Here is a 22,303-nt window from a genome sequence, read left to right as displayed (position 1 = left end):
GTAGGATGGGGCAGTGACGATACGGTGCTCCCCCAGGGACCATGAAGCTTCTTTTTTTGTGTGGGTATTTGCCAAAAATGACAATTTTGGTCTTGCCCACATTGATCCGTAAGTCATTTGACTTATTGTATAATGCCAAACTGCTTAAGGCTCTTTGGAGCCCCACCCTAGTGTGGTCCATGATCACCGTGTCGTCTGCATACTGGAGTGTTCCCAAGACGAGCCTCCCCAGTTTTGGAGGTGCTAAGTTGGCATCTTTCAGAGCTGTCCCCATGTCCGCAGTATACAAGTTGAAAAGCATGGGGGCCAAGACGCACCCCTGCTTGAGGCCCGAGTTGGTTTCAATTCTTGCAGTTGTTATTGTAGGGCTTAGCTTCACCTTGACCCAGGTGCCCTCATAGAGCGCTATTATAGCTTTTAGTAGAGCCTGTGGTAGCCCCCACGAGTCGAGTTTTGCCCAGAGCCGGCCCCTGTTCACTCGATCAAAGGCTGTGGAGTAGTCTATGAAACAGCAGAACAGGGGCGGTTTGTTCCTCATATTGGCCTTCTTCGCAAGGTAGGAAAGGGCTAAGATGTTGTCGAGGGTGGAGCTGTAAGCCCTAAAGCCGGTCTGTGTGGGCGGAAGAATGCCGTTCTTGTCCACCCAGTCCTCCAGATCCCTGAGAAGAAGGCGGGCGTATATCTTTGCTTCTACGTCGAGGAGAGCTATAAGCCTATAATTGGCCGGGTTCGTGTGGTCCCCCTTTTTATGGATGGGGAATAGAATAGAACCTTTCCAAGAGGATGGCAACATTGCCGTGGCAAAAGAATGGTTAAATAAAGGGGTGAGTCTGGATGCAAAAAAGGCTGAGGCAGTTTTCAGAACCTGGGCCGGAATCCCATTTGGGCCTGGAGCGCCATCAGTTCTAATGGCCTTGATGCACTTTAGTACCTCCATTTCTGTGAACAATCCGGTGCAGGTCGGATTTACGCCTTCTGACGTAACTCTTTCGGGTTCGATAATTTCCGCCACCACCTTGGACCACGCACGGCTTCCTGCAGTGGCTTGATTTGACTCGCAGGTATACAGCCCCTTGGCATACTGTTCCCACACTTTCCCTGCAACACTATTTTCCTTTTGCTCTCCTCTGGGGGTCAGACTGTTGATGAAACGCCAAAGCTTGCTATTGTCATTTCCTTTAATTAAGGAAAACACAGTCAACCAATTCTGTTCAGTCTGCCGTTTTTTGTAGGCCCAGACTTTCTTTTTATAGTCAGTTCGCAGAGCAGCAATGGAGTATCTCCCTGACAGATGAGTGCCTTTCTTTTGTGCCCTGATTGCCTTATTTAGATCACGCTTACACTGTGACAGGCACCACGATGTTGCACGGCGAGGACCAGAGTGGAATTGGCGACTTCTTGGGTGACGGTTATTGCCCAGACGTTCCAATAAATCGGAGGTCAGGGTTTCCCAGAGGTGAATGACGTTCTTAGTTTGAACTGGGTTAGGTTCTTCCTCCCTTCTAGCTACATAGTCTAGCAGGCTATGACTGAGATTGATTGACCATTTTATTCTTTTAAGCACTTTGTGATGTTCCTCCCCCGTGGTAGTTCCAATAACTACTTGTAATTCTGCTTGTACCCGCGCCAGATTGGATGTGGCGCGGAGGGGCCTATGATCACTTTCCTCTCTGTCGTCCACTGTGAAGTTGCAAAGATTGTGGACAAGCCCTTCGTTGATAAAGATGTAGTCTATTGTAGAGACATTTCTAAAGGTCGGGATGGTGGGCCATTCAGGTTGGGTCTGTTTTTGTATTCTATGGGTGGAGTGCAGCTTAAAATTTGCGAGAAATTCAGTCAGTAGGGCTGACTTCTTGCTTGATGGAGCCTCCGAAATTAAACCCAAGCCTCTGTGATTAAAGTCGCCCGCGATTATTACGTCTTGGTCCTTCCAATTTATTAAAAGATCTTCCAAAATTGAAATAAGTGATTCCATGGCCTGGGAGGATTGATACTTGTTTGGATTGAAATAACAATTAATTAGTAGAAGGGGGCGAGATTTTTGACCCGATGACAACCCACTGATTATGATGGCTTGAAGATCAGGAGACCCCAACTTTAATTCAGTTGTGTTAATTTTGCACGCATGACTTACGTAGATAGAAAGACCCCCTGACGGGCGTCCAAAGATTGTCCTTTTGGTTGCTGGTTTAAAATGTTCGTAAAAGCCACCAATGGCGGTCGTTGCCCTTGCCCAGGTTTCCTGAATACACAGTATGTCCCCCTGTGCGAGGTATTCAGATGTAGTTATGTCCCTAAAGATGTTGCTCACCCCCGCAATGTTCCATGAAATAATGGATAACTCGCGGACTAGGCCCCTGAGTGGGTTTGAACAGGCGTTATTTGCATAGCTGTTTATTAGGTTAGGGACGCTGTCTCCATGTGGCCTCCAGGTGATCCGATGTCTGGAGATGCCGCTGCACGCTCCGTTGCCCGTCATTTTGCTGGATTTTGATTTTTAGCGGGGTTTTTGCCCGCCCTGATTTCGCCCCTATTTCTGGGCGGGTGTACCTTATGCCTTTAAGAATGGATGACGGTTCGTGTGTGTCCTGTTGCGGCAACAGGACGTGTGGATATTTCAATGTTCTTGGCGCGACGACTTCAATGCCCCATTCAGCGAACAGTGTTGCTTCCTTAAGGACAGCCTGTTGGACTTGCTGACTCGCAAGTCCGATTATGGTGGAATCGTCATGAGTGTCTGTCTCCAGTCTCTTGAATATCACCCACTCAATATTTTCTGAGGTGAATTGGGCCAGCGAGGCAATATGGCCAAAGAGGCGGACAATATTGGATCTGTTCAAGATGTCAAATGAGCCTTTTGCTGTATACCTTGGGGTTAACTGCAGCTCATAGGTGGATTGTTTGTTTTTTTGTGTGATGGAGCACAAACTCACCCCTTCTCCCTGGAGCTTTAGCCTCGGGTTATTGAAATTTAAAGGGTTTATGAGCGTGGATTCAGGCTGCTGCCCGTTGGGCCCCACACTTGATTGGCCTTCCACACTCGGACATCCTTGCCACTCCCCCTGGTCTGATGTTAAATTTAGGTAATTTTTGAGTACGACTCCTGGTTGCTGATTCCCTTGCCCCTCAGTTGGTAGACCTACCAATCTTGACAGTACTGGTTGTGCGCCCTGTTGTAGTTTGGGATTTGTTACAGACTCATGTTTCAGAACCCAACCGGAAGGGCTGGGGGCACTTAAAGGTGCTGAGACGGCCACCTGTGAAGGCCTTTGTTGAAGAGCCTCATTAGTTTGACCCTCCATGAGAGGGATTTGTTGTCTTTGGGCCTCACCGCGAACAAGAGGTGCGTCACATGGCTTGCCCACTTTAGACACCTGCTTGGGTATGAAAATGGGGAAGAGTGGTTTGGTGATACGTTTAGTTTCAGTGTCGCCCAGGGTTAATACCACCGAGGATGTGTTTCTGCTTCTAGCTTTGGACTTCTTAAGTTGTTTTTTAAGTCTTTTTTTGGCTCTCCTTGATAACGGAGCTTTGGCACTTGCTAATGCTCCTTTGGCCCTCTCCACTTGAGGGGTAGTAACAGACAGGTCATCACTAACGGTCTCGAGATCCGAGGCCTCGGGGTCACCATTCCCTTTATTAGCCGAAGTAAAGTTAATGCGGGGCCCTACTAGGGGAACCTTTGTGGCGCTATTGCCCGTTGTGCTAAGGGTTGCTGTTCCGGCATGCTCTGTCGTCTGTGGTGGTAGCTTTTGTGCGGCTTGATCTTGCGTGGTTATCTCGCCATGACCCCTGGCTAATGCAAGCATCTCTTTTAAGACTTCGGGAAGACTTGCCCATTTATCAATTAAGACGTCACAGGAATTGGTGCTGGCGACATGAGCTTGTTGGGCGTTAAGTTGAACTTCCAGCTTTGCCAGCTTGTCATCTTGGCACACCAAATGTTGGGCTATCGACTGCAAAAGGTCGATTTGGAGTTCCATCTTTGCGGACTGCCATAGCAGTGCCCTAGCCATTGTGTCCTGGACTTCTCTTATTGCAGACAAGTTAAGGTCTTTGAAAGTGGGCTCATCAATTGGGTCGGTTAAGTCTTGGTGATGAGTTAAACTCAGCGGACTCCAACCCTCCGTTTGTGCAGTTCTCAGGGCCTTAGCTCTTCCTAAATTAATGGGAGTAGTTTCAAGTGTTCGTTCAATGGTCTGTTCCAATTTTAGTAAGAACGAAGTTGTTGGAACCTCCGTACCCTGAGGGATTGGCCTCTGTATTTCCCTAGGTGTCACAATTGCATTCAGACCCTTGCCTGTGCCTGTGCTCTTTGGGGAGGAGGATGCGACAGCCTCGCTTGCCCTCCCAGTATCTGAATCCTCGTTCGCCCCCAGAGTTGGCCTGTCATGAATGTCGGCAGTGACCCTAATCGGGCTCTTTGTCCTGGCCTCAGGCTGAAAACAAGCTTCAAGGCTCCCAGGTGACTCGAAGTTAGCAGGCTCGCAGGAGTGAGAGTCCCCTGGGGCCAGGTGGATCTTAGGGAACCCAGGTATGGCATTAGTCGCGGGATCTTGTGACGTTTCATCCAAAGGCGACGGGCTGTTTGAGGCCTGAAAGAATTGAGTGATAAGGCCTTGGGGGAGGGAATTGCCAGTGACCAGGTCCTGGGATTTTTGGGTACTTATGCTTCTGGTTACCCTTCTTTGTGCTCGACTCTCAGGGTTCATTTCCCCCTCATCCTCCGTGCAGGATTTAGTCTTCCTCAGCGTCATCTCTTATTGCGCCGTTTGCTGGGGCTAGGGCTAGGGCTAGGCTTGTTTGTGCCTGATTGTGCTGGAGGGGAGGGGAGGGAATACCAGTACTAGTGCTGATGTGGGCCCCTGTGTTGAGCTGTGTTTTTTTTCTTTTGAGGGCACGGAGGAGTTAGCAAGCGGTGCACGCGAGGGGGGCTGCAAGCTGGGGACCTAGTCTGCCAGCCCCTCAGACCTCTCCCTCTGGCTCTTACTTAGCGGCGACCTCTAACGGCTGCCGCGCTTGCCTCCACCTCTTACCTCTTGTCTCCCGCGTCGAAAGGTGCACAGATGCACAGGCCGGTCTCAGTGGCTCCTGCGACTCCCGCCAACTCAGGGGTAGCCCTGGCTGCTACTGATATCTGGGCTGCTGAATGTTCCCGCGGCTTCTGGAATGCTCCTGCCGCTGTAGGGGACCTTGCTGCAATCCTCCTCCGCTTTCCAGACTGGCCCCTATGCTGACCAAGAGCTCTCGTGACCCCCAGCCGGCTCCCGCCGCTACCGGGCCACTCCCGATTTTTGCCCGCGGCCGCTGCTGCAAAGGCTGCGAGACCTGTGGTCGTGCTCCCACGCTCTGCTCTGCTCTGCACAGCAGAGGGGGGCAGGGAGCAGCCAAGCCACCACCCTGTGAGCCGCTCGCGCCGGGGGAAAGGCGAAGAGGCCAGAGAGAATGGGCTAGGTCAAAAATCCTTGCCTGTCCGACACACAGTCCTCCAAGCAAACAGGTGGGTCCCAAATTGCAGGTTGCAGAGGGGGAGACTCGATGTTCCGCCAGAGGGTTCCCAACCCCGGTGGCAGGTGGCTGGCAGTGGTGCACTCGGGGAGAATTTATCTAGAGCAAAAGTTCTGTAAAGCTACGAGGCTGTGAGGTTAAAGATGCCACAGGATGCTGAGGCGCCGATAGTGCTGTGCTCTGCTGCGCTGTTTGTGCTGGTTAATTGCCTTGTTTACCTTATGATGGTTGAGACGGCAGATGGAGACGAGTGACGGATGTGAGGCCGAGGGCCGGCCGCCCGACCGGCAGCTTGCTTTCCTTCACTTTCTCACTACAGAGGTTTTTCCGCTTCCCTCTGTAGCAGCAGCACTGCACTCGCCTCGAGGCAATGGCGTTCTGGCGTTCTCACAATACAAGAAGAGTATTATTGAATAATACTGTAAAAGCATGGTATGGTTTCTAAGCCACAAAATTCATACATAAATAACAAAGTCTAAAAGTACTCAACTGGTGCTTCTAAAATACGCCTACCCGATGTACCTAACCTAAGTCTAGTACGAGGGAAGAAGTAAGTATGTGTTTAGTTTCTTTGCCAAGAATATATCCAAGATTTCTCTTAGGGTCTAATCAGCTCAGTACCTTGGTTTAGAATGAAGGAGGTCTGGTATCGCTGTCTCGGGACTCAATTTCCCCGCAAGGGGAGCTTAGAAACACTGGAGCTGGATTCTCAGCGAGAGAAAGGTAGCCTCTCTGTCAGTGCGTCAGCTGGAGGGTCGGCATCCTTCGGCACTTGCTGTAGCGAGCTGCGTGGGGCAAGTAGATAGTCGAAATGCTCCAAAGCACCGTGTCCTTGCAAGGGCAAGTGTGGGCATATTTATACCTTCAAGGTGCCTGGTTTGACGTAAAGTCAGACAGAACGTCACCAAAGAACCCCAAGGGAATGGTAGTCCTTTGAAAACGCCATGATTTCTAGGACAAATCAATATTCAAGTAAGGGGATGTCCCTGACTGCTGAAGCTGTGTTTTCCAAGAAATCGTTGTGGCTTTTTGGAAGTAGCCATGCCGTATTTGGACTGGATGGGTTATGTCTAAATATGGGTATGATTTCTATGCCTATGTAAGGGTAATGTGAATTATACCTATATAAGGGCATGAATCTGGATAATTACACTAGGGTCTTAAAAGGCTATACAACATTCCCAATCATCAACCCGGATAAGATACCTACTATAATAGCTTCTTTAAAAGAACAGAACATCTATTAATTTGTGCCAATGGAGAAAGAAGGTGAGTACGCTTGCTTCTTATTACAACGTTTGTAGTTTGCTAGAGCATAGCTGTTTTAATATTTGAAGATTGTAGGAATTTAGGATCTGTTTCTTATGGTTACCCCCACTTTTTGCTTGATGTGATGCTGTTTTTGACTACTCTGACTAGTATCCTGCTAATCAGGACCCCGTCTATCTTTCTCCCTAAATTGTTGTGTTCAGTACTTGGGTGCATACCAGATTGGATCCTTGGGTACCCTTATAAGTCCCTAGTATATGGTACCCATGTTCCCAGGGCATATGTACCCCAGAGAACTCCCATGGGCTCAAGGATGTATTATGCCAACCATGAGAGACCATTCAAAATGGAACTACAGGCCTGGCTTTGCAGCCTGTGTAAGTTGGGGAATGCACTACTTACAAAAGATATAGGTTTACTATATCTAAGGGTCACTGCACTTACAACCTATATCACCCCTAAAGCAGGCCTTTGCAATACTGAGGGCAGGGTGCCCCTTCATGAGCAGGACACACTTGCAGCCTACAGAGTCCATTCTCTCGGGTTGTCAGTGAGCAGCCATATACTATTTAGAGGGGCACTGCATAATTGTGCGAAGACCATCTTGAAAATGGCTACAACGAATCGTATAATCTTTGTTATCAAGCAAGTTGGAATCATACCCCCACATTGTAAACGGTAATGGGAGTTATGATTCCAAGCACTGAAAGAGCCCTCTGTTACTCTCTGTGTTCCCAGTACCAGCCTTCTATTCCCGGACAGCACAAAATGGTTGCTGCCCACCAGAGACCCATGTCTGTCGTCCTGCTGCTGAGCCAAGCTCGAGCATGGGAAGGTGTAACAATAGGCATCCTGTCATAGGGAGGTGTGACCACTTCAAAGACAGGATTCAGTGTATTAGTGCTGGGTGGGTGCGCTTCCCTGCGCCAGAAAGTCTGCATGAGGGGAACATTAGGTGTCCTTGTGTCATCGAAGCACGTCCCTGAAAAGGCACGCTCGACACCGAAGGAAAAGGACCTGAAGTCGACGTCTAAGAGATCGGCCGAAACCCTCGACGCCGAACAGGCCACCGAGATGGAGAGAAAAAAGTGAAGGCTCGAGGCGGAAATGAACACTATCCTGCAAAGGAAAAAGGAATTTGACGAGCGGATGAAAAGGTTTACCATCCCGTCGAAGCAGACGACGATCGTGGAGGACGAAGAGGAGTTTGACGCCGAAGAGCCGCCAAAATATTCAGAGCCCCAGGAACACAGAGAGGAAGAGGGCATATACTATTATGAGAGAGAAGGCGAGGAAGACCAGCAAACAAGTTTGGGGTCGGCATCCTCTGTGGCGCAGGACCTGGATTGGCAGGACCTCGACGCCGAAAGCCCAGAAGAGGCCATAGAAACGTATCCTTCGAGGCCTTCGCCGCCAGATGACATTGGTATCTACAATATGGTCATCAGAAATGCGGCAGCAGCATATGGGCTGAAACTGGAGGAAGAGCAACAAAAAGCCTGCTTCCTATTAGAGACCCTGCTCCCCACTCAAACTAGGAGTCAATTCCTCCCCATGCTCCCAAGTGTCCTGGACCAGGGAAGGGAAGCTATCAAGGAACCATCAAGCTGCAGGTCTGTCACACCTAGGGCAGAGAAGAAGTATAAACATTCCTCTAGGGACCCAACATACATCCAGGGATCCGTCACGACTGACTCGTCATTGCAGCAACAGCCAAAAAGAGGGCCAACATTCGCACAAATTCAGGCCCACCTCCAGACAAAGAAAGTAAGAGGATCGACCTCACTGGAAGAAAAATAGCGAGGAATGCAGCAATCCACTTGTGCCTTGCCAGCTCTAATGCCCTACTCAACAGGCATACTTATCAGCTTTGGTGGAGGTTGGACAGCTACTCAAACACTTCCCTGAACAATACCAACAGAGAGCAACACACCTGGTGGAGGAAGGCAAGAACATGGCTAACTCATGCCTCAAATCAGCCCTGGATGCGGCAGACACATCCAGCAGACTCATGATGATTGGGGTAACCGAAAGACGGCATGCCTGGCTGAGGATCTCAGGTTTCAAGCTGGAAGTCCAGAATAATCTGAACACACCCTTCAAGGAAGAAACACTGTTCGGAGCGCCAGTAGATGAGAAACTGACTCAGCTCAAGAAGGAAAATGAAAATGCAAGGTCCATGGGGGCTTTGCAGTTCAGAGTAATGAGAAGGGGCACCCCGACACGGAGACCAAACGGAAGAGGGGGAAACCAGCCGGTAACGTCACATCAGACATTCCAGCAGAACTACCAGGGCAACAACCAAGTGCAGCAGGGTCAGCCTCAGCAAACCTGGCAATACCAGCCCAGGGGCCAGTCCTTTCGCGGGTGGGTGAATGGACAAGGACAAACAAGAATAGGGGGCCAGCAACCCACCTCAAAGTGACTCCGCTCCACCAAACCTGCCCACCCACACAACACCTCTAGGGGAGGGGCACAACAAAATAAGCAATAAAGTTTTACACGCACTCAATCAGGGATCAACGAACATGTAACACCAGTAGGAGGCAGACTAAAACACTTCTTCCAGTAGTGGAAGAAAATAACAGACAAATGGATACTGAACATCATACAGTTCGGATACTGTATAGAACTGGAAAAGAAGCCTCCAAACAGGAAACCAAAAGGAAAGGCGCCCTCCGCAAAAGAACTCTCGCTACTTCAACAGGAAGCACAAGAACTCCTCCACAAGTAGGTGATAAGAAACAGTACGATTCCAAGAAAGATACAAGAGTGTACTCAAACTACTTCCTCGTACCAAAGGTGGCAGAAAAGTTAACGGTTCCTAAACAAATACTTAAAGACTCAAAAGTTCAAGATGACATCCCTACAAGAGGTTATTCCTCAGATAAGGGATGGAGACTTTATGTCCACCATAGTCCTGAAAGATGCCTGCGTACACATTCCCACGAACAGACAACACAAACATCTACTGTGAATTGCCATCAACAAAGCGCACTGCCAGTTCACTGCCCTGGCCTTAGGACTAAAATCTGCACCAAGGGTCTTCACCAAATGCCTCTTAGCGGTAGCAGCGCACCTACGGAGGGAAGTGATTCATGTACCTCGACGACTGGCTAATAAAGGCAAGCTCCTACAAGCAATGCCAACTACATGCACAGCGGGTCTCACAGACGCTGACCGAACTGAGATTCTCAATACACTGGAGAAAATGCTCACTGGAACCAGAACAGAAGAAGATCTTCGTAGGCGCACAGATCAACACCATACAGAGCAAGGTGTTCCCCAGCGACAAGAGAACACTTTCCCTGCTAAAGGAGACACGTCAATACCAGAAGGGGCAAGCACTGACAGTGAGGACAGCAAGCAAGATCATGGGAATGATTGTGTCCTGCATACACCTAGTCCCCAATATACGACTCCACATGAGTCCATTCCAGGAATGGCTCCAACAACACTGGTCACAAGCTACAGGGAGTTGGGAAGATCTAGTGGTTGTAACACACGCAGTGCAAGAGGAGATAGCGTGGTGAAACAAGGAGAACAGAACATGGGGGAAGCCTTTTACACCTTCAAACCCAACAGTGACCATCACCACAGATGCATCCCAGAGGGGATTGGGAGCACAAATGAACCAGCTCAAGGTGAAGGATCTGTGGACTCAAACAGATGCGATCAGGCACATCAACTACCTGAAACTAAACACCCTTGTTCCTTTTCCTAAAAGTCTTCCAGAAACAACTGTACAAGCAGAGAGTGTTGATACAAACCGGCAACACAACAACGATGTTCTACATCAACAAACCGGGAGGAACACAATCAGTTGCACTATCCAACCTAGCGCAGGAGATATGGAGATGGGCCGTCCCACTAGAAATAGACCTCCTGGCAATACACCTACCAGGAAAGGACAACGTGGAGGCAGACAGGCTCAGCAGACTGACATCAGCATCCCACAAGTGGGAGCTCAATGCACAGGAAACGCAAAAGCTATTCAAGTGGGGGAAACCTAAAATAGACCTATTTGCAACAAACCAGAATGCAAAATGCTAATACTTCGCATCCAGGCAACCAGGGGAACAATCCCAGGGGAATGTCCTATTGATAAGCTGGTCGAAAACATTTGCCTACACTTTTCCCCCGATGCCACTGATACACAGGGCACTCGACAAATGCAGAACCAGCAGCATGAAACTGATTCTGGTGGCACCACAGTGGGCCCGGAAGTCCTGGTTCTCACAAATAGTGGAGATGGCGCAGGAACCACCTCACAAGTTCGCAAGAAGGAAAGACTTGCTCTCCATGCAAAACGGGGAGGTACTTCACCCAGAGCCAGAGAGCCTCTGCCTAGCTGCATGCCTCCTGAAGACGTAGAGTTTGCACACCTAAAACTACCAGAGAGCACACTGCGGGTGCTATGGGAGGCAAGAAGACCTACCACACGGCGGTGCAATGTGGCGAAATGGAAAAGCTTCACACAATGGTGCATAAGGGAAAGAAAACACAAGAAAATGACCAAGGAATCAACTGTGCTAAAATATTTAACACACCTGCTAAAAACAAACCTAAGCTCTACCTCGCTGAGAGTACACCTAGCAGCGATAGTAGCCTTCACAAGAGGTGAGACTGGAATGAACTTCTTTACATCCCAAGTAGTAAAGAGATTCCTGCGGTGTCCGACCTGTGTTATTTGGTAACACAGGACGGACACCGCACCGTGGCAACGTGGTACTTCTCCGAAGGTCCTTGAATAATCCCTGGCTCATTCCCAGCCCCGCCGCAAAAACGTATTCATCAAACATTCAATTAATACAACGCCAGAAGTTATTTGTAAACGTCCGGTTTCCTTTTCTATTCGTGCACACTCCTACCAAATTTATGAGGTTGTGATGAGAACCCCCCAGCAGCTAGGGGTTCGAAACACGTAGACCGCCTATCTACACCATAAGAGTGCAATTTACTAGATAGTTATTTTTGATATGGCTAAAAATCATTAACCGAACCAAACAAGTTTCTTTGGTGTATTCTAAAAATCTTTTTGTGACATTCAAAATTGTAAATAGTGATTTGTGTATGTATGGTATGTGTGAGTGTGAGAGATTGGCGTGCTAATGTTGATCAACCACGTATGAATGTTTTTCATATCAGTGTGTACTTTATGAAAATGTCATTTTTATGAAAATTGTATTCTGTATTGTTTGTTCTTTATTCATTTTGTGTACTTTTGGTGAATCATAACCAACAAAAATTTAGAAAAAATATATGAAAAATAAAAGTGACTTATTCTGACAAACAGTCCAAACTCACACTTAGTTTAATTCTTTGTGCGTAGAAACTCAAGTTGGCCTTCAAATAGAAGTTGCAGTACTGGCTTTGGTTTTGTTGCTTAGTGATTGAGAGGCTTGGCCTTACTGTGGGAAGTCCACACACAGTGTTTTTCCTAGGGGAAGATAACGGCACCACTGATTGTCAGTCATGCCAACAGCTGAAGTCGAAGTCGCGGCGGGAGCGCTGGATTAAACTGCTCTCGGCACGTCTTTCAGGTCGGCTTCATCCCCTCGATCAGCCTCGGCAGACCGTTTCAGAAGTGGCCGTCGTCGGCGTCTTCATCCCTCTCTGATGTTGGGAGAGCGTTGCTCTCCAGTGGGTAAGTGTCTCAGCTTGTCCCCGGGGGCTGATATTCGGCTTGCAGGGGAGTGTGGGCTCTCGGCCTGTCGTACTTCTATCCATAGTTTCCCGGTGAAAGAACGTCGAGAGTCCATATGGAGACATATGCGGCGGCTTTGCAGGCCTCGCTGGCGTCTCCTCCTTCCCCTCCTGGGTCGTCAGCGGATCCCTTGCATTGCGCGGGGACCTCTGTGGCGTCTCCGGCTCCGACTGGCTCGGCTCCATGCTTGGAGGATGTGGTGCTGTTAGAGTGCTGCCCTTCGGGGGTCCCTCCTTCGGACCACGGCGCCTCTGCCTCGCCGCAAACTCCTGCGGGAGTCCCTGTGGGGTTGCCGGGGATCAGTCGCATTGCCCGACCCCGCTCGGTCCTCTGGACAGGCAGCGGCCTTGTCCACGGCTGAGCTGACGCCGGCACCTGCTGGACCGGGCGGCGCCACAAGGGTCGATGGACCCTCCTCGTACCGCTCTGGGTCGAGGCTGGACGGGGACCTCTCGTCCCTCCGCGCAGGCGGCTGCCTCGACAGAGGGCGAGTCGGAGGTTGAATCTGCCCTGGCGGCCCCGCATTGGTCGGCAGAGCACCTCCGTTGAATTCTGGGCCGAGGCTGGCGGTGGGCTTTGTGTCACTCCCCTGGTCCCTCTCGTTCCTCTATGCAGGCGGCTGCCTCCTCAGAGGTCGAGTTGGCGTCGTTCCTGCACCGATCCTTGGCCACTTCAGCTCCGCTCCGGTCCCCGGCGCGGTGTGACTTGGAGGAGCCTTATCCGGCGTCTCCTCAGTCGCCGGATGGTGATGACGTCCTGCCTCGGGCGGCAGGCTCTACGGAACCAGACAGGCGTTGAGTCGCGGATTCGTCTTCGGACGCTCCCTCTTCTCCAGGAGTTGGGTGCCTACTGGTGTCATCCTCCCCAGAGACAGGCCGCCGCGTGGTGGCTTTTTCACCGGCGTCATCTAAGTGCGGCTCCCTGCCATTCCCGAGGCCAAGGTGTTCGCCAGAGGAGCAACAGGTCCCCCACTCTTCGGTTTCTTCTAACTTCCAGGTCTGGCCTTTGCCCGCCCTGTCCTGCTCAGCTTCGGGGACGGCCACCTTAGTTTGCAGCCGTCGGCCACGGAGGAGCTGCTTTCTCCACCGCGGGGCCCTACGGAGGCGGGTGCGGCCTTCGCTCACGAAGTGTCCACTGCTGTGGGTATTCTGCGCATGGGTGACTCAGTTGCTCAATTCCCTCTTCTCCACCAGGGCTCTGTATGTATGTATGTATGTATAGGCATTTATATATCGCACTACTTACCCGGAGGGTCCCAAGGCGCTTCGACCGCTGCGAAACCCTTCCTGGCTTCCCTGAGAGATGGTCCCTTAATGGGTATCTCCAGGATGAGACCAGGCATCCCCGGCGGTCTGGTGGGGCCGTTAGTGAAGATGAGGCAAGCTAATGCCCAGAGTTGCCGAGTGTGATCGCTGATCAGAGTGGGCACCGAGGCGAGAGAATTATCGAGTCCGCTGACCCTGGTCCAGAAACCTGCCGCGCCGGGAATCGAACCCTGGTCCCGGGCCGTCCTCTGCTCTCGGGTCTGCCGCCTCTAACCAGTGAGCCACACTGGTGGGAGGGAGCTATTGCTTCCCGTTGAAGGTTCGCTCCTTTCTTCCTTGATGGGGGTTTGAAGGCGCCCCGCCTTAGGGGATCGGGTGCCTCAACACCTTCTGCACCGGCACCTTCCGGCTCCGCATGACACAGCGTGTCTTTCCCTCCACCCCTCTGCCTCCAGTCTACTTTTGCGGACTGCTTTTCCCTCCCTGCCGCTACTGTTGTCTCCACCGTCCCGGGAGGCCTGCTGGCTGGACTCTTGGGGGCGCAACATGTTATCCTCGACTGGCGCTGCCCTGTGGGCCCTTGACACCTTATGTGTGCTTGCTAGGGCCACCTCTTGTTTGTGGGGCTCTGCTGAGTCCTTGTGATCCGCTGCTTCACAAGAGTCTGTTCAGGTGGACTAACTGCATCATGCGCTGGATGGCCGGGAGTTAGCGACGTTTATTCTCTGCTCTGCTCTGGACATCTCGCGGAGGTACTGGGCCGGGCCATGGCTTCCTCAATCGCCCTCCATCACCATGCTTGTCTTCAGGATGGCGTGGTCCCTGAAAATGTTCGGGAGCGGCTGATTGATCTTCCATTCGATGGCACCCTGTTATTCCATGTCCCGGCAGACTCCGCCATCCAGGGTTCTTGGCAGGGCTCCGTCCTTGTCCTCCTCCTCAGTGACTGCTGAGTTGATCTGGTTCTGGACCTTCTTCTGGGCCGGTTGCCCATGCTGTGGGGTGTGTTTTATGGCTACTTGAGTCCTCCTTGCTGGGACTGTGGCGGCGTTAGTTGCTGGATGGCCCTTTGTTGACTGGGTGTTTTTGCTAGAGTTGTCTGCACAGACTTGGCCCTGAGATTAGGCCTTCTGTTTTTCTCTTGGGCTGCTTGATAAGCCTTCCGCTGGTTTTTGTCCCGTGGTACTTTTATTTTTTCCCCTGCTGCGGAAGTTTCTTCCAAAGAGGGTTCCCCTGTCTTGGGACTTAACTTACCCTATGTGGGGTAGTGGTAGCTGTTATATAGCTTGCACTCTGCTAGGGAGTTATGATCGCCTTTGGGCCCCTGCTCTCCATGGCGTTTATGTATGTTGCTGATGCTTTTTTAGGTTGTGCGCACGGACACCTTGTAGCAGTGTGTCCCGGCACTTCCACACCTTCCTGCTCCTGTCCTGGAGGCTGGTATGATTCTGTGTTTCTCCCATTTGTCAGGGGTCAACTGCCCGGTCCTCCTGGGGTGCTTTGGCCTCACTGCCCTTGCCCTTGGTTCCTCTGTTGCGAGTGAATGGGTTTCTTCAAATCCTTTCTTCTTCCTACATCCCTCTTAGGGTCGGTGGTGGTCTGCTTGTGCCCCCCCCCCCCCCCTCCCCTCCTTCGCTTCGCCCTGTCCAATAGACTAATCCCCTGTGGGTCTCTATTTCCATACGAGTTACTTACCTCCGGTAACGATGTATCTGGTAGAGAGGGTTCAAGCCGCAGATTCCTTCACGGCCCGCCCTTCCTCCCTGTTCGGTGAGGACCCTTTGGCTGTCTTTCTCCTTTGCCTGCTTTTGGGTACTGCTGTGTTGGCACTGCTCCTTTTGGTGTTCTTCATCACCATTTATTTTTCACTTTTCTTTTTCCCATACTGTTCCCATGCTTCCACAGTTTCTTTGCCTGCTCTGCGTTGTGGCGCGGAAAAGTTCTCAGAAGAAAACTGACGCAGGCCCTTGTGACTTATGTGACCTCGCAGACATCACGTACGACGCTTGGGCGGTGTCGCGTAATGCCGTCCCCCGGCGAGCAGGAATGCTGTGGCAAAAAGTTTTCCGGATTCAGTCTCGCGTTGGGGATAATCCTACGGGAAGGAATCTGTGGCTAGAATCGTCTCTACCAGATACATCGTTAACGGAGGGAAGTAGCTCGTACATTCATTGGTTAGCAGCCAAGTATGTCATGAGAACATCAGTCCGAGCAGAGACTAGAACCCAAAAGCTCAGCTTCTTCCACCACAGAGCTGTGGATATGTGTCCCGATCATACCATTCCCTTTGGGGTATAAATTAGGTTTTACGCTGGATCTGTAGGGATAAGTAACCACTGATCAATACCTAGTACAGATTATTCAACATAGACATTATATCTTATCCCTCAAACCTTGCCACTGGCAAACCTGAGCCACCAAAACCACCATACTCGAAGACGGCATTGATACAGTCACCAATAGCAGCCAAGTCTTTGCCATCTTGAAAGATTTCAACTCCCTGCAACGAGCTCCACCAGCATCACCCCCTCACAAGACCTCTGCACCCAATTGCCCATCTTTTCGGATGCATGATTGGCAGCATATTGACCACTTCAACCTCCTAACTGGGCCGCCGGCCTTGTAACATGATTCCTTATCTTGACAACCAGAACAACGCGGACGACCTGGCCAACCATCACCATAGAAGAAAATGGTCTCCCTCAAGCAGTTCATCTATTCCGAGACCCCTTCAAACACATGCCAACCCCACACCTTTCTTCAAAGACCTTCAGCCCATCTGCTCAGCGCTCATCCCTATCCTGAATTCCTCCATCAAAAATATTGCCTACCCGGATGCCTGCAAACGCGCCACTGTACTTCCCCCCCAATTCAGCCGCCCTCTCCCTTTCTTAAAGGAAAAAAGAGGAGAAAAAAAAACTCGAGCGACCGGACAACACTAGCGAACTATAGTCCCATCTCCCTGCCACCCAACCCCAGCAAAGTCTTGGAGAAGGTGATCAATCGTGCCTAGCCAACCACTTTAACATAAATAATCTTGACACCATCCTATCTGAGTTCAGACCGAAGCACAGCATGGAAACTGCCCTCGTCGCTTCTACAGACGACATCTGGATGATCATGGCTAGAATGGAAACCGCAGCCCTGTCCTACTGGATCTCTTATTAGCATTCAACAAGGTATCCCACCTCATCCTCTTCACATGATTCCATGAAACTGGCATCCAGGGACTCTCACTCCGCTGATCCTGTAGGGCTTCACCCAGTCTGTCAGCCTGGCCTCATACTCTTTGAAGGACCGCAGTCTTATCTGTGGAGTACCGCAATAATCTCTCAGCCAGACCCTCTTCAATACTTAGATGGCTCTGCTCTTCATCAGCACACACTGAATCAACTACCATTCCTATGCCGATGACACACAGCTAGTACTCTCCCTCTCGAATAAAACACCTAACCACAGGATCAGGTTCTCTGCCTCCCAAACTTATGTCGCTGATTGGAGTAAAACTAACTGTCTCAAATGTATTACTGATCGACTGAAGTTGTGGGCCTATGCATAAAATAATGACTCTGGGACTTAACCTTTTGGCCAGCAGAACTCTTACCCGCCTCTCTCATTGCCCCATGCCAAGAACCTTGTCATTGTCCTAAGCAGTCATGGTGAGTTGAATATCTAAGTCAACTCAGTCACTGCCTCCTGCTCCACACCCTTACAATGCCGAATATCTTCAAGTGGCTCCTCACGAACACATGCAGAACTGTCACACCAACCGTGATCACTAGGAAACAGGACTACTCTCTAATACACTGAAATTAGCACACAACTCACCAGACATCTTCAATCCATACAAAACTCAGCATCCAGCCTCACATTTAACCTTCCATGACACATGCACATCGCCCCATACCTCAGAGCTCCCACTGGCTGGCCATACACAAACAAGCTCTTTTCAACCTCCTTACACAACATTTGCACAGGCTAACTCAACAACTGCATCATTTTCCAGAAACCCACCAGATCACTCTGCTGAGCTGAACTTCACTTGTGCACACCCCATGCATACGCAGATTCAGAGCCAGTGGCCAGGCGGGCTTTCTCATAAATCAAGCCTAAAGCCTAGAATGACCTGCCGCTTCTGTTTCTAAAATCATAAAAAATTCTGAAGAAATTGCTCTTTGAATAAGCTCTACCAACCTAGGCTTGACCATGCTTCTCCTGCTTGAGCTCCAGGATACCCAGATAATTGATTGCTTGATTGAGTGATTGCTCTACAAATACCATGGCTCTATTGTCTTGTTTTAATTTTAACTAGCAGAAACTCTTTCAGATCTATTTGAATGTTTACTGTGCAAACTGTCAGTCTAAGCCTGTATTGCATACCTTGCCTTCAAGATTTTGCTGCGTAAAACCTTTTGATACTGTTTTGGGTTTAATGGTTGGTGGTGAAGTTGCTTGTTTCCTTTTTGTTGACTTTGCTTGAGAGGGTTTAGCTTCCTTAAGAGAAAGTGTCATTGTTACTATATCAATAGTGTTTTAGACAAGGCAGTAATATTCAAAGCAATTCATATTGCACTAATAAAATGACTACCTTCATGTATGTATTATAAACAGCAAAAACTTTCTCCCAGCACAAAACTCGAAGAAATACAAAGTAAAATGTTTTTACTTAAAAAAAAAAGTGGAAGACTCGCCTAAAAACAGTTATTCAGAGACATGCTGCCAAAGAGCTATTACACATTTGAGATGGGAGAAGTGAAATCAAGAGTTTATTTTCTTTCATTGTTGCAGTTAAGTTTTATCTAAAGGAGCATGAGAAACTTAGACCCTCTTCAGGTGCTTCACTCCCTTGACTAAATTACTCTGAGGAAAAGAGACTTGTTGCTGCTTAACATTACAGCAAGTGCCACCATCTGAACCATTTTCATTTGAACTCAAGTCAGTACCTTCGTATGAAGGGCAATGACTTAAAATCACATAGTCACCCGGAATGGTCACACACCACTCATTTATTTGCAGGGAGACTTAAGAAGCAGTCATCTTGTGCATTTTCAGCAACACCCCGGCTGGGGCAGATCATTTGAAAATATTTGCTACAATTTGCAAATGAGAGACTCCTTCATGGAGATGTATTGATTTGTAGCCTGTTCTTAGCATGTGATATTCAAAAAACTAACATAACATCATGTTACTTACCTTCAACCTTCCCCCTTGCACCTCCAAAAAGGTCTTAGAGGCATAAATACTGCACAAAGAACTAAAAAAGCAAAATGTAGTCATGTTCCCCTCATTTACCTTCCGATAGCGTCTTCTTTTCAGTCACTCTTCTAAATCTGATCTTGTCCATTGTCACTTTTCTTTTTTACGCTCATTGAGTTGCATGCACGCTATTAAAGAACCTTAACATCGTTTACTATGTTCTCCTTTCTCTCCTGCACTTCTAAGTGACTTAAGTGTATCACAACTTCTTTATTCATAATCAATATGGACTGTCTATAAACTTCACATGCTGTGTAAATGACTCTTAAAGTCCCATTGTACTACTAGTTAGCCTTTTCTGTTTCTTACCCCTTGCCCACTAACCTATTTTATTTCCTCTCTCCCTCTATTTTGTGCTTTCTTTTTCTTTCTCTGCTTCTACTCCTAATCGTACCTTCCAAATGTCAGATTCTTGAAAAGTCCAAGGAAGAGAACCCTGGCATATAAGATGGAGGCAGTCATTCTTGTCAATTCCCTCCCCAGATCTGTGACTTTGGCTTGGCTAGAGTGGAGGAGCCAGACGAGTCTCAGCATATGACACAGGAGGTGGTTACGCAGTACTACCGTGCTCCTGAGATCTTGATGGGCAGCCGCCACTACACAAGCTCCATCGATATATGGTCTGTTGGATGCATCTTCGCTGAGCTGCTGGGCCGGCGCATCCTCTTCCAAGCTCAGAGCCCCATCCAGCAGGTAAGCCCCAGCCAGAGGTGGTGGTGGTGGATATGCTGAAAGTCTAAGCTAGAGTTCAACGTTTGTCCCATGGGATCAATGGAGATTTATTTGTTGGACCTGAAGAGAAACCTTTGCTTTCCCATTATCCTCTTTTCATGGATGCTGAATCCAAAGCACACGGAGGCAGTAGAGCTGACTGCTATAGTAGGTTTACTTACTGTATTCGTATTCATTGTATGCAGTTCTGTGCCACCACTATTAACTTGTCTTGGTTTATTTTTAAACTCTTAAAATTGTAAAATACCTGGTATCCTCGAACACCTGTCTATTTATGGCATCAAAGAAAATGAAGCTATTTAGTACAGCTCTGCATTCTCAACGCTTACTGGCTATACTGTGTAAATAGCAGTTCTCAATAGGTTGACCTTCGTTACTATTCTTAAACACTGAATATACTCTGCCTACTAGGGGGACAATGGAGCACATTTTGCCTCAGAAAAACTCTGCAGTCCTCTCAAGGCTACTTAACATTTTACATCAAGCACCCTTTTATTGCTTTCTTTATTAAAATTAACAACCTAGCATCCTCTCTGAACCAGCAAAACATGAGCTGTGTTTTCTAGCAAGATCTGATGCACTTCAAAAGGTCGTCTAAATAAACTGGGGAGCGAGCTGCCTTGCACTGCTTTCTCTGATAATAAAATTGTCTACTCATTGGTAGTTTTTTTCCTCCAAGATTTACTGATAATAAAGGAATATAAAAAGGGTTTAGTGAGCAAACCTGCTTCTTGTATTTGACACAGAGACAATTGGGTAGCCCCCCACTTTTTGCCTTGGAAATGATGTGCTTTTGATTGAAATTGCACAGGGTCCCTGCCAACCAGGTCACATGTGCCAGAGCTCCTTCCCTAAAATTGTACCATGATTGGCACAACTTCAGATTCCCCCTGCAAGTCTCTAGTAAATGGTACCCTGATACCTAGGGCATCGGGACTGAAGATGGTCCCCTAGGGTCCCGTCACCAAGGCTATGCTGACCTTAATTAATTAATTAATTGTGGGTTTGTAATGTGCTAGAATCCACTCCTGAAGGAGTATCTCTGCGCAGTAGACCGCTGGGGAACCCGTCCTGGCTTTCCCTGTGAGATGGTCCCTACTGGGTATCTCCAAGGTGAAACCAGACATCCCCGGCGTATGTGGGGGGCCGTTGTGAAGATGAGGCAAGCTAATGCCCAGAGTTGCCGAGTGTGATCCCTGGTTAGAGTAGGCACCGAGGTGAGAATTATCAAGTCCGCTGACCCTGGTCCACAACCCTGCCGCGTCGGGAATTGAACCCTGGTCCCGGGCCGTCCTCTGCTCCCGGGTCTGCTGCCTCTAACCAGTGAGCCAAACCACTCCTTAAACCTAGGAGATCGACCCCTGACATCGCTTTACTCACCTGTGAGCAGCGCATCTTCAATCACCCCCAGCCTTAACTTGTTAACATTAAGCACCCGACCCAGACTTTGATCTCTGCACCCATTGAGTTGCATGCCGCTGGTGATGCAGTCTTGGTGCTAACCTGAACCCTGCCTAGTATTGACCACAGACCCCGAAGACTGGATTTGTAGGTCGTGTACTTACCTGCGAAACTGCATTTTTGTTTTCCTCCCGTAGTTTATCATTGAAAATGAAAGGTATTTATCTGAAAGAGACAATTCGTTGTGGATTCCTCACCTTGGAATTAGCCCCAGGCGTCAGATTGGATCCGTAGAATCTTTTCCTCAGTTGTATTTATATAATGTTACAACCACTGACCAAACACGAACAAACATAGCTGTTATCCGGTTAATAAAGGATATATAAGTATCATGATTTCCTTTTATTGGAGGAAGATTGTTTAGCATCCATGTCCTGAGAAGGGGACCCTTCTAGAAAGTTCAGCAAGTCTTTAGGGTCCGTAAAGTAGTGACTGCGATCGTTTGCTACGATTCTGAGTTAACTTGGGCCCACAAAGGCGAATTGAATGTCCTTAGCTCTGAGCTTGTCTCGCAGGACAATCCCTGTTCGAGGCATATGAGCTGCAGATCCTACGTTTAGCAATAGATCGCCACCTGGTGTTGGGCTCAGGTGATTGCAGGTTGTTGTCTTCTTGGAAGAAGTCTTTTGTAGTCACAAGATAGGTGACTCCTCCCTTGGACAATACTGCGCATGGTCATCGAATCCATCCTCAGATTGTTTTTTTCCACCACTGGGTTCGGATGAAAGTTTTCCACTCCGGCTAGAAAAATACTTTTTCTGCTTTTTCGAAGTGAGAAACTTCAAACAAACTTCTTTAGACATCGAATAGACTTTCGACATCGCCAGCTACATTCCGGTGCGTAGACGCGGGCCGTTGGGCCCATCGGCGCCGTGCGGCCTACGCCCCATGGACAGAACTCCATTCAAGAGATGCCCGGTATGTCGAGCAAAATTCCCTCATAGCGACCATCACGAGGTTTGCAACCTCTGTCTCTCGCCAGTCACGACGAGTCGACCTGCACAGCCTGTGCCTCCTTCCGATCGAAGAAGACCATTCGGGATCGGAGGGCCCGTCGACACGAAATGAGAAGATCAGCACCGGAGGCCATCTTTGAAGAGGAGAT

At 49.2% G+C, this 22,303-nt stretch overlaps 1 protein-coding gene across 1 annotated transcript in view; it reads left to right on the top strand.

The window, feature by feature from the left end:
- The window catches only part of LOC147703736 (serine/threonine-protein kinase NLK2-like), a 373,675-nt gene that overhangs the window by 144,629 nt on the left and 206,743 nt on the right, over positions 1-22,303 (top strand). The window contains exon 6 of the mRNA XM_086932073.1: positions 19,489-19,698. Within this exon, the coding sequence (XP_086788199.1) occupies positions 19,489-19,698 (210 nt within the window). The remainder of the gene's footprint in view (positions 1-19,488; positions 19,699-22,303) is intronic.

This window comes from Lissotriton vulgaris, chromosome 7 (genome assembly GCF_964263255.1).
Source record: "Lissotriton vulgaris chromosome 7, aLisVul1.2, whole genome shotgun sequence".
Taxonomy (NCBI): Eukaryota; Metazoa; Chordata; class Amphibia; order Caudata; family Salamandridae; genus Lissotriton; species Lissotriton vulgaris.
Note: the sequence above shows the minus strand (reverse complement) of the source record. Positions and strands in the feature narration are given on the sequence as shown.